General features: G+C 39.9%; 1 protein-coding gene across 12 annotated transcripts in view; it reads left to right on the forward strand.

Annotated features, from left to right (window-relative positions):
• Positions 1-13,121, forward strand: part of OSBPL1A (oxysterol binding protein like 1A) — a 208,648-nt gene that overhangs the window by 76,733 nt on the left and 118,794 nt on the right. For all 12 annotated transcript variants that reach the window (XM_029219688.1, XM_029219679.1, XM_029219714.1 and 9 more), the window contains one exon: positions 12,224-12,330. In XM_029219688.1, the coding sequence (XP_029075521.1) occupies positions 12,224-12,330 (107 nt within the window). The remainder of the gene's footprint in view (positions 1-12,223; positions 12,331-13,121) is intronic.

Consider the following 13,121-nt stretch of genomic DNA (forward strand, 5'->3'; position numbering starts at 1 on the left):
TGACAATTCTATTTCATATATCTACAGTAAAAGTCAGTGGGTTTTAAACAATTATGTATAGAAATTATGTTCAGAAATTATAGACGTTATTTTCCGAAAGATTGGTGTAGATAAATAAAACTACATTTTATGTAAATACTAAGTAAATAGGGTTGAGATAATTTCATGAATGGAATTGGAGTTTTGAAGGTAACAGAGTCTGCTCTTAACGCCAAGGGATTGTGCAGAATAATCTTGTACCATGTGTTTTATTGAAGGAAGCTGATAGATACACATCCTGTTCCAAACTGCCTACATAGTTTGCCAGTGACTTCTCAAGATGAAAAACTAAAGTGTTTGTGGGCAGAGTCCAGCTCTTGTGGTTGAAATTGTTAGCTGTCTTACATTTTAGTATGAAACTATATGAACTTTAAGACTCAACGCCCTTCTTCCTTATTGCGTCTTCTACAGTACCTGTTCTGCTCTGCACCACTTCAATCCAAATCACTGCAGCAGCCTGTCCTTTAGTCTCCCTGCCTTTGGGAACCTCCTGCATTCCATCCTTAAAGGGAATTGAATCGGAAGCCTTTCAGGAACTCTTCCAACTCAAATTCTGTGAAATACTGCATTATTGCTGCCAGATTAATTTTAGTTACTTTTTAAAAAAATTATTATAAATGTTATTTTCTGTTGAGAAAATCTTTTAAGTGTCCTTGAAACTACAGAATAAAATGCAAACTCTTTATCCTGGCATTTAAGGACCTTCATAGCCCGATCACAAACTGATTTTTTAGCTTTATTTACAATTCTTCTCCCCTGTGACCCCCGTAAACACTTTTGACCAAACACTGTGTCTTTGGTCTGAAATGTCCTCTATTAAAATAATGCTTTTGTTTTCATGAGTGGACCTTAAACCTAATTTCTGCCTGGATTAATGACAAATTTATGTATCTCACATTGGCAACACATCATTCAAGGTGCAAAGAATGCTGTTTTAAAATCTCTACTATTTTATCTTTACCAAAAGCCTGGTTGCGAAAACAAATAAAATCACTCAAACTTATAAAACTTTTGGAAGACATCCTGAAAGCCATGCAGTCAATCTGTTCTCCCCGACAACCTTAAAGTTACCCTTAGGTGTAGCAGCCAGGTTTTGACTATTATAAATAATGTTGTATTGTGCATTTATATTCAATCACATCATTTTATTACCATAGGATTCCTGGAAGTGGGATTAATGGGTGAAAGTATATTAACATTTTTGAGCCTATTGATATATACTGCTAAGTTACTTCCCAAAAAAGATATATTACTTTACATGCCAAGTTTAATGCATGCACTTAATTGCATGTTACTAAGTGTACATAGTAAATCCCTGGTTAAAGACATTTGCATGTTTTCAGTTATCTAAAAGAAGAAAATCTTAAAAGGAAAAGCACTTTTATTCAACCCACTTAACACTCTCCTCAAAATTCTAGGCTTTGAGTAAATATTCTTATCACCACCTTCACTGTTGCCACCCCAGTCCAAGCCACCCTCGTCTCCTACATGCACTATTAAAACAGCCTCCTGACTCAGATCCCACCCTTGCCCCTACAGTCCCTGCCCCAGGGATCTTTCTAAAGCATCAGTGGGTTGATGTCCTTTGCTCAAAACATGCATTTGCTTCCAGGTCTTCTCACTTAGAGTGAAAGACAGAGTCCTTCCCTACCTGCCTCTCTCCAGCCTCACTGGCCTTCTTGCTGTCCCTCAAAGCTGCCTTGGGCCTGGGTGGGTGTTCTGGCACCTCTGCCTGTAAGGCTTTACTCCAGGGTTCGCCCTCCCTCCCCAGGTCTCTAAACCAGCAGAACCTTCCGACTGAGGCCCTCTCTTGCTGCCTGCACTGGTTTGCTCCTCCACGGCTGTTCTCTGCCCTGCTTGGTGCCCTGGGCCCATGATCACTGTCGACTTTAGGAGTATCACTAGGGCTTCTTTGCCCTTGGCCCTCTGATTGGGTCCAGCAAATGGGAGGTCCTGTGCGGAGATGGGTGGAGGGGTGGGAGGAGGAGTAGGTCGGGGTTACCCCGCTCCCTCCTGCAAGCTGTGGTCTAACCCTGCTGCTGGGCTCCACCCGGCCCAGGGCCCCATTCTGTGACTCCAGCTCCTCCTGTGCCTTCCCTTGGCCCCGCTGTCCCAGGGTAGTAACTGTCCTGCGTGCCTCTCTGTTAGTTCGCTCAGGCTCATCGTTGTACGTCATCTCTGTAAAATTCTTTTCAGTTACACTTTGACTTTGCTGGCTCTTCCTGCCAGGACATTACTGATGCCAAGTCCCAGCTAAACTTCCAGCTCTAGCACTGGCTCTCCCCTTCCTTGTGTTATTCTTCTCTTTGTCACTCATCAACCTTCCTATATATGTGTGTGGAGTTGATTGTCTGCCTCTCCTTTTGGAATATAAACTCCACGAAGGGAGGAACTTTGGTCTGTTTTATTCACCGATTATCCTCAGCTCCTAAACAGTGCACGGCATGTGGTAGGTGCTTGTACTCGCTTGCCTCTTTCTCTCCCTCTCCTTCCTACCCATCCTCCCCTCCCATACACACACACACACACACACACACACACACACACACACACACACGCATTGTGAGTGAATAAAATGAATAACGTATTTAGCTAATAAATTTATAACTTATTTCTGTTGAACTCAGGGAGAAACAAGTACTGCATTTTTTCTGTCAAGTTAATGAGTGAACAGATTGTATAATTCGGTGAGACCTTCTAGAGACAAACAAATTGGGGAAGAAGCTGTCCACACTGGAGAGCGTTTTGCATTCTTTTACCAATAGGGGTTCTGCAGTCAGTGCCATTGGTTTTTATATCCTACTCTTCTCCCGTGGATTCAGTGTTTTTCCTGAGGCAGACTTGTGACTAGTTCTTTCACTGAGGATCTGTGGGTGGTAGAATTTCTCTCTCATCTAAATCTTTTTTTTTTTTTTTTTTACCCCCACTGGGTTACAGTTACCGTCCATTAGCATTTTGAAGATGTGATTCCAATTTCTTCTGGCTTCTGATATTCTAATGATGATTATTTGGTGAACAGTCTTTTTTTTTTTTCTTTTTATGTTCACTTACGGCTTTTCAAAGATCTCCACTTTGTCTTTGGTGTTTTGCAGTTTTAATCTGTCTTGCTATCCGCTGCTTGAGGTGGTTTTTAATTCAAAGACTCATTCATTCTTTCTTCAATCTGGGAAAGTTCTTCGCCATTCTCTCCTCACACTGTGCTTCTTCATCCGTTCTGTTCTGCTGAAACTCCTGTGGGTATGTGTGGAACCTTCTTATTTACTCCCCACCTCTTAGTTCCTCATTCTCTTTTTATTTTTCTGTTACATTCTGAGCAGTTTCCTCAGATCTGTTTTCTAGTTTCAGTTTCTTTCTCAGTTCGATCTCTTTTGGCTGTTTAATCCTTTGACTTTCTAATCCTAATTGTATTTCATAATTCTAGAAATTCTAGGTGGTGGTTTTAAAGTTTTAGTTTTTTCCATAGAAGCCTGCTCTTTCATGTTACATACATTTCGAACTTTATCTCTCATCATTTTAAGCGTGTAAAGTTAAAGCTCTTTTCAGCATGTTCTTACATCTCAAGTTGTTGTGGCTAACTGTGCCTTGGGATGGATTGTTTCCTTCACGGTGGATTTTAGATTTTTATTGAGAGCTTGTTTTTTTCTGCATCCTGGATTATGGAAGTGTCCCTACACAGTAGTTCTGTGTCTGCTTCTGTTGATGTAATAGTTTTAAAATTGGATTGCATATCTAGATGCAGCATGAGCTAGGGATTTCTGTTTTTCATGATTCCCACCCACAGTACTAGGCAGAAAATGCCCATCTTCACTGCTTCCCTGAGCCCATTTCTGCTTTCACTGGGGGTCAAGGCCTTGCTCTGCTTGGTGAGGCCAGAGCCACATCTCCCCCTCATGTAGGTGTGAAGGCACAGCTTTCAGCCCCTGCTTTATGTCCTAGCTGACCTCTGACACCCCTGTGCTTGGCCTTCCCTACCATGCCCTCACTGGCATGCGCCTCTTCTGTCAGCCTTGACTTTTCTGTGGGTTTCCAGCATATCTGGGATTTTGTTCCTTCAAACTCTGCTATATATTATTTAATTATTATTATTTTATCAGCATCTTTATGGGTTGGGGTTAGAGGGATGTTTCTCCATCAACTTAGTAAGTCAGGTACCACAAGTGTCCCATGCACTTTCTAATGTAAAATATATCAGTAACCCACAAATTGTATTGTCTAGAATAACAGCAGCCACATACAGCCTTTTTTTGTGCATTGTTCTGTATACTTTGCATATATTAACTCTATTATTCCTTATAACAACCCAGCGTTAGCACATAACAGCTATAATGTCCATTTTATAAATAAGCTAACAGGGACACAGAGAGCTTAGGTAACTTGTCTTAGGTCACACAGCTACTAAAAAAACCAGACAGGGTGTGCCCCTGGGCACCCTGGCTCTAGAGACTGCTCTTAGAAAATAATGAGTCTGGACTAAATGGAGAAATCTATATTTACTCCTAAATTTTTGATCTATGAGCTAGAAAAGGTTACAGATTTTCATCCCTAGATCTGCATCTACAGTGAAAGGTAGAATTTGTTGAGGACAGTCACTTGGCTGCTGTAGTTGAGGTGCTATTCAAATCCTTACAGTCTCCCGTTCAGAAGTTCGAGGGGACGGTGGGATTGATGCAGGGCTGAAGTTTCCAGCTCGCAACAAAGAAATCCTCTTTATTTTTCCTGTCAGTTTTTTTCTTCTCTTTTCTTGTCCTGAGGTTCTTTCTGGTATTTTTCATCTGAAAGAACACATGACCGTTTGATACAATTTCCTGAGCCCAAACCTTGGAGTCCTCTTAACCTTGGAGCACATCCTTCCTGCGCAGCACGTTCTGTGTCTCCTTTGTCTCTCCATTGTCCCCTTCTCTGTCCCCCCATCAGTACACTGACGTAGGCCACAGCCGTCCTGCCTGTAGGTTGCAGCCCCTCTTGTCTGGCCATGCTGCCTCCAGGGAGTGTTCCACAGTGTGGTTTGAGAGGGGCCTCTAAAGACAGATCAGGTCTTGTGGCCTCCAGTGCCTTAGGGTAATTGCACTCTACCTTGACCTGTGTCTGCTCGCATCAACAGTCTCACCTCTCACCTCTTCCTTCCTCTTACTCAGTGTTCAGTAGCACTGAACTTTTCTCATGCTTTAGGGTCTTGTTCCCATTGTGTGAAGTACTAGCTTTTCCTCATCTTTTAAGTGTAGCTTCTAGAAACTTCTTGGCTTCTCTAGGATGGGCCTAAGTGTTCTTACTATGTGTTTCCAAACCACCCTCCACTTTCCCTGTCATGGCACTAATCCCCTTTACTGTAGCACTTTGTGTTTCCATCTTCCCCTCTGGGCAGACCCAGCCTCCTCAGGTCTTAGAAGGGGCGGGAAGAGCAAGCAGAGCTCAGGCCACCACAGCTGCTCCTGCCCAGGTCTGTCATACAGGGCGCTGGCGAGGGAGCTGCTCTCCTGGGTCCAGGCTTCCTTTCAGACAGCCAGGATGAGGAGTCAAATAGAGATGCAAAGAGGTTATGAAACTAAGTGATTTATTACTCGTATTTATTTTGCCCAGTCTATAGGAGAAAACATCATCAAATTCTCTCACTCTTCACCTTATTTGTTGGGGCACAGACCCTACTAGTGCCTCTCCCTTGACTTTGCTGGAGACAGAGCTCCCTGGGTCACATGTGACTCTACCTGAATCCTTTGTTGACTGGTTTTTCTCACAAGATCACTACCACAAAGAAGGTTAGGAGCTCATTGCCAGGACAGTACAGTGAGGAGTGATGCAAATCCAATGATAGCCTTTATTTTTTCCTAATTAATTAATTAACTAATTAATTTTTGGCTGCGTTGGGTCTTCATTGCTGTGTGCGGGCTTTCTCTAGTTGTGGCGAGCGGGGGCTGCTCTTCATTGCGGTGCACAGGCTTCTCATTACAGTGGCTTCTCTTGTCATGGAGCACGGGCTTTATGCATGCAGGCTCAGTAGTTGTGGCACTCAGGTTCAGTAGCTCTGGCTTGCAGGCTCAGTAGTTGTGGCGCATGGGCTTAGTTGCTCCGCGGCGTGTGGGATCTTCCTGGACCAGAGCTCAAACCTGTGTCCCCTGCATTGACAGGCAGATTCTTAACCACTGCGCCACCAGGGAACTCCCCAGTCATAGCCTTTGATGGAGATTTTAATCAATAAAATCTTCCTCCTTGCCTCCCTTCACTTTTTTTTCTTATAAATTTATTTATTTTTATTTTTTATTTATTTTTGGCTGCGTTGGGTCTTTGTTGCTGTGTGTGGGCTTTCTCTAGTTGCAGGGAGTGGGGGCTGCTCTTCGTTGCAGTGCGCGCGCTTCTCATTGCAGTGGCTTCTCTTGTTGCGGAGCACGGGCTGTAGGTGTGTGGGCTCAGTAGTTGTGGCTCTTGGGCTCTAGAGCACAGGCTCAGGAGTTGTGGTACACGGGCTTAGTTGTTCCGCGGCATGTGGGATCTTGCCGGACCAGGACTCAAACCCATGTCCCCTGCATTGGCAGGCGGATTCTTAATCACTGCACCACCAGGGAAGCCCTCCCTTCACTCTTATTTGCAAAAGAATGCAAAATACATTTCATAGTTCTGCTGGCTTCTTCCCTGTTTTGACCCCAAAAGGTCTTCCTAACTGGTACACTCTTTTCTAAAATTTTAAATTAATTCAATTTATTTTTTCCAACAAATATGTTTTTCCCTCTTACTATTCTAAAGATGCCCTCTGATCAGTACTGTTCATTCAATAATAATTGTTTTATTTTCTGTTTTCCTTGCTAGACTGCAAGTTTTGTAAGGACAAAAACTGTTTCTCAGTTACTTACGCCCTATCTCCAGCACCTGGAGTGTAGTGCCTGCCACATGGTAGCCACTCGATAAATGGTAGATGCAAATCCTCTAACCTCTCGAGTTCTCATAATTCTGAGACTCTCTTCCTCTCAGGACCAGTATTTTCAGTACTATCTGAAAATAATAGTTACAGATATTTTGGATATGTTCATTTTATTGGGCATTGTATTTAACAATAAAAAAGCTTATTCTTCAAGATCAGGCTCAAATCCCATTACTTTTATCAAACTTCACTTTATTACTGCATCCCATAATGGTAATTCTTTTCTCTGAATATGTAACATTTTTTATGTATGTACAATTTGTTTGCTATTTGTATCTTATAACATCCCTTTTATTATCTTCTTATTCTTATTTACCTCATGCTTTAACTCATTTAACACATGCTGTTCTGAACTATATATTTTATACTTCTGTTGCAACTAGTGTTAAGTTGTATAGATGTAGACATACAGGTCGAATGGTCAGTGGTACTTGTTTACTGGGTGATTGATTTCAAGCTAATCATCTTAATTTGAACAAAAAACAGATAAATTTATATTCTTACATCTTATATAACGTTACCAATCTCGATTTCTTTTTAAGTTACGGCTTTATGTAGTAGAAGTTTTCTAGAAGAATAGTTGATTTTTATGTGCAGACATCTTTTTCTCCATTTTGAGGAGATAGTACTGATTTTCTTGAGGCATTTATATAATTCCAATTATGAGATAACTTTAAAAACACCTCTTCTCATGCAGGTTAGATCATGTCTCTCATACATGTAGTCAGATGCACTGCACTTTTTTCACCACAAGAGAGAAATTGTCTTATTTTGATATTTTCTGTATTTCCTATGACCTTAGCTTTGTCACTAGATAGTTTTGGGACTGTTTATTCTCTCTGCTGTTTGTGTTTACTTAAAAAAAAACACACACACACACTTAAGGCAGCACTGTTCCCAGAAGGACTAGGTAGAGGAAATGAAATGCCATTCATCCAGTTTATTTTTTTAAAATATCTTATCCCCAGTGATAGAAATATTTGAGTGAATGTTGAAAAACAAGCAAACTATATTTTCTTATGCCTCAAGTAAAAAGAAAATGTAGTTTTAAATAATTTATCAATCTGCCCTAATTAGCCAATCTGTAGTAATATAAATGAAAATGTTTGTATCTTATATATTTTTAAACTAAAATACAGTAATTCTTTTGATGTAAAATTAAATAATCCAGAACTATTTGGATTTTCTATGTAAGCCATGGGAATAAAATATTTTTATTATTTTCCTTAGTCTTTTAACATTTGAGTCTTTTCTTTGTACAAAGTTCAGTGCATGGTATTTGGGGGCTTAAAGAGGTTTAGAGTTTACCGAGGGTAGCAGATTCAGCATACGTACTACCCATGTTCTCTATTACAAGTGGATGTGGCTCCTTTTGGAGTCCAGTAGGAGAGGTCACATCCCACAGTGATATTTAAGGACGGCTCAATGGGGAGGATAGCATTTAAACTTGGCCTTGAAAAAAAAAAAGTTTTAGTTAAGTGGGGAAACTTCTGAATATGAATAATTATTATTTCCATTATTCACGGAAGATGGAACATCTTTAACAAAAGTTTAGAAGCAGTAAAATATAATAGGTTAATATTTCTAGGAAAACAAATAGTTCCAGGAAAACCGTCTGGCTGAAGCTGACTGTTTATGGAACGATTTAAATGTTAGTCTAAGGAGTGTGGACTTTTTCTATATAAGGAGAACAATGGAAGTTTTCTGCGTTAGGGTTTAGTTTGTTAACAACAAGAAACAAGCTCTTCCCCACTAGTTTTAAAACTTACCCAATTAAAAATTGTACAATGTAATCATGAAAACGACAGATGGTGAGCTTTTTATACATGTCTCTAAAGTTAAGCTTTTCACATATGATCTTCCAGCATCTTTCCCGAGTTCAACAATATTTTTAGTACAAAAAATAACTTTTTTTTTTTTTTTTTTCAAATTAACAGTGTCCAGTTCTCAGAGTAGGCCAGATATGTTAACATACTGGCCTTCTTGCATTTATTTATTACGGCTCAGTCTCTAAATATTAGTTGGCTAAAACATATTTGCAGTGATTTCCCAGTTGGTAGCTTTTCTAGAAGCTTAGCAGTTTTCCTTTTATGTAATCAGTATGCAGACGACATTGTATAAGAGGCACGCCAGTGTGAACCGACTGTCCCTGATATGCAGCACTGCCCAGAGTATTTGCCAGAGTCCACGGTTTTTACACCGTCCCACGGTGCAAGTTAATATTAATTCTGACATCTTGTTTGAATACTAGCTTGTCAGACAAGTTACGTAACTTTTGACTCTGTTTTGGACAGAAGAATTTGACACACTCTGAATAATAGATTCTTATAAACTTGTCTTAATATATATTTCTTAGAATATCTTTTGAAAGCTTGCAGAGTCAATTTTGTTTAAAAATTTGTAAAATTCTCCTTAAAATTTATTTAGAGATTTAATGTTTGTTTTATGCTAATCAACAAGTATCTTAAGCGAGATATCTAAAACATAGACAAAACTGGAGATGGTTAAGCATGTGATGGCATTTAATAAAAAGAAATGTAGCCATGAATGGCTGTGCTACCATCTTCCTATCCTTTGTGCCATGAAAATGGAAAATTTCTAGATTACCCAGATGATTTCTGGAAGGCAGAGGCTATGTCTGTTTTTTCTTGTGCATCTCCTCACATCCCTGGTCCCCAGCTCTGTGTAAGACATCTGTCAAGGTACTATTTAAGTCACATGGCATCTAGCATATGGTACTCTCTTTTGCTGTTTAGCAACTAAGTACAGAATAAATCTTCACAGTGTGTATCAAAGGTTCAAAAAGAAATAGTATGTAAAGTCAAAATTATTTTAGAATATAGTAGTTTTCAGTTATTTGGGTATTATTAAGAACAGCTAGGAAATTCTATTCCATAAGATGAAAAATATGATAAAATGTCATTTGGTGTTTATATCCAGATATTAATGAAAGACTTATTACTTTCATTCACTCTGACCTTTTCCTTTTTCTTTTTTTATAAATTTATTTATTTAATTTTGGCTGTGTTGGGTCTTCGTTGCTGCACGCGGGCTTTCTTTAGCTGTGGCGAGCGGACGCTACTCTTGGTTGCGGTGCACGGGCTTCTCACTGCAGTGGCTTCTCTTGTTGCGGAGCATGGGGTCTAGGCGCACAGGCTTCAGGAGTTGTGGCACACAGGCTTCAGTAGTTGCAGCACACAGGTTCAGTAGTTGTGGCTCACGGGTTCTAGAGCTCAGGTTCAGCAGTTGTGGTGCACGGGCTTAGTTGCTCCGAGGCAAGTGGGATCTTCCTGGACCAGGGCTCGAACCCGTGTCCCCTGCATTGGCAGGCGGATTCTTAACCACTGTGCCACCAGGGAAGTCCCTGACCTTTTCCTTTTGTTGCCCACTTTTGCCTTATGAGGTTTTTTGGGTTTGTTTTTTTTTTTTTGCGGTACGCGGGTCTCTCACTGTTGTGGCCTCTCCCATTGCAGAGCACAGACTCCGGACACGCAGGCCCAGCGGCCATGGCTCACGGGCCCAGCCGCTCTGTGGCATGTGGGATCTTCCCGGACTGGGGCATGAACCTGCGTCCCCTGCATTGGCAGGCGGACTTTCAACCACTGCGCCACCAGGGAAACCCTGACTTACGAGTTTTGAGAAATAATATTTCCAAGAAAAGGACTTGTCTTTGCTAAAATAAATCATGTTCATATAAAAAATTTGGAAAATTTAAAAAAGAACAAAACAGAGCAATACAACTTTATCACTTAGAATAATGGCTAAATAATTTGTCATATGTTCTCTGTAGATTTTATTTTTCTTTCCATTTCCCATTTGAAAACTTTGGTTTCTTGATGGAACCCACTGTTTTATGGCCTAGTCATTGCAAATTGCTGGCATTTGGATTTACCTGATTCTTTGTTTATTGACCTTGTTTACCATGTTTTAAGAATAGTGTTTTAGGTAAATCAGAATTACTTAAAATACATAGGATGCTACAGATTTGTCTTTCTCTTTTAAGTTATTTTTTCTTAAAGCTTTCTTAATTTTTTTTATTTGATGGAAGGGACAGATGTAAAGGATCTAATGTATAATCAACATAAAATCCCAAGCTATTTCAACTAAGTACATTTCTGTCACATTAGTCTGGACAGGATGTGACATTTCACTTAAGTGACGTGTGTGTATTTTACAGCTTTCTCTTGCCAACATTATGTTAATTTTGTTTTGTTTGTTTGTTTTCCATAATGGTAGAGTGGATTAAGATTTTCTTTAAGGGTCCAGGGGAGATACTGATATTATCGTTTATTTCCCAATTTAACATATACTGAAAGATGCTGGACCTCGACAGGGACATATTTTTGAGAGTGAAAGACCTATTTATACGAAACATTTATCCAAATAAGAAGTAGAGGAGGGCTTCCCTGGTGGCGCAGTGGTTAAGAATCTGCCTGCCAATGCAGGGGACAAGGGTTCAAGCCCTGGTCCGGGAAGTTCACACATGCTGTGGAGCAACAAAGCCTGTGCGCCACAACTCCTGAGCCTGCACTCTAGAGCCCGCGAGCCACAACTGTGGAAGCCTGCGTGCCTAGAGCCCGTGCTCCGCAACAAGAGAAGCCAACGCAATGAGAAGCCCATGCACCACAATGAAAAGTAGCCCCCGCTCACCACAACTAGAGAAAGCACGCACGTAGCAAGGAAGACCCAATGCAGCCAAAAATAAATAAATAAAATAAATAAATTTTATTTATTTATTAAATAAATCATATTAAAAACCTATTAATGAGATTAAAAAAAAGTAGGGGAAGCTGAGTTAATGCCGCCTTCAGATCTGTTAGCCATCATTGTCAACTACAGGATTATTTTTGTCTCTTTTTAGCACTTTGCCTTTGAATAAAATTACTTATCTAGTAATGAATATCATGAAAGGAAATGTTAATGTTTTATAAGTAATGATATCAGTCCTTCTTGACAGCTATTTTTCTTAAACATTGTATTATTTATTCCTATGAACCTTTTTTTTTTTTTTTTTAATAGGTCCTGGCTCTTCTCCTTTTAGGATATAGGCTTTTCTAAGTCAAGGCTTTGTTCTTTCGTTTTCTGTACTAATTTATGTGCCCTGCATAAAGTAGGTGCTTAATTATGATGCCCAAGGAATATACTATATGCTTTGCTTATTAAGGCAGCTAGAAGGAAACATGAGGTTAGTAGATATAAAAATACGTTTATGGTCTTAGTTTACTTTAAGGTTACTTAAAATCCTACTCATTTTATTTATTTTTTTATTTATAGAAATGCTTCCATCATTCCTTCAGAAAGTTGAAGTTGTCTCTGAAGCTTCTAGAGAAACTTGTGTAGCTTTGAGTGATTGCCTTAATCTCTTCACCAAACAAGAAGGGGTAGGTAGTTTGCAACTGAATTTTTTAAATAATTGTTTGGGTGTCACACTTGATCATCCAGTACATCATTGCTTTCAAACTGTCCAAAGGTAGGAGAAAATAGAGTTAATAAAGGCAACGACAGTTTCATTTTTCACCAAAAGTTAGAACTTATTCTTGATTAAGCAGGATAATTCTGAAATTACTTCTGTTCATATCATTTAATTTGTTTATGTACCCATATTTAACAAGTATGTTTAAAGTTGATCTACTCGGGGTTGTCGTGACATTTTGATAAGACGGACTATGAAAGTGTTCTAGGAACAAAAGGTCTCTATATGAAAAATATGTACTTTTATTTAGCAAATAGATTGTTATCATACTTACCTATGTGAACTCAGCTTAATGGGTTAAATATTTTTTGTGCTCTGTGCTGCTCGCTCTCTCCCATTTAAAAATTTGCCATTTGATCTTCCAAATATAAGTAAAAGTGGTATGTCATCCATTAGTAACTCTTCTTGTAAGGACTGAAAAGTCATTAAGGTGTGGTTTCTTTTTTTATATAAATTTATTTATTTATTTATGGCTGTGTTGGGTCTTCGTTTCTGTGCGAGGGCTTTCTCTAGTTGCGGCGAGCGGGGGCCACTCTTCATCGCAGTGCGTGGGCCTCTTACTATCTGGGCTTCCCTTGTTGCGGAGCACAGGCTCCAGACTCGCAGCCTCAGTAGTTGTGGCGCACGGGCCCAGTGGCTCTGCGGCATGTGGGATCTTCCCAGACCAGGGCTCGAACCCATGTCTCCTGCATTGGCAGG

This window comes from Monodon monoceros, unplaced genomic scaffold (assembly GCF_005190385.1).
Source record: "Monodon monoceros isolate NGI ecotype Baffin Bay Population unplaced genomic scaffold, NGI_Narwhal_1 Super_Scaffold_1, whole genome shotgun sequence".
NCBI classification, from domain to species: Eukaryota; Metazoa; Chordata; class Mammalia; order Artiodactyla; family Monodontidae; genus Monodon; species Monodon monoceros.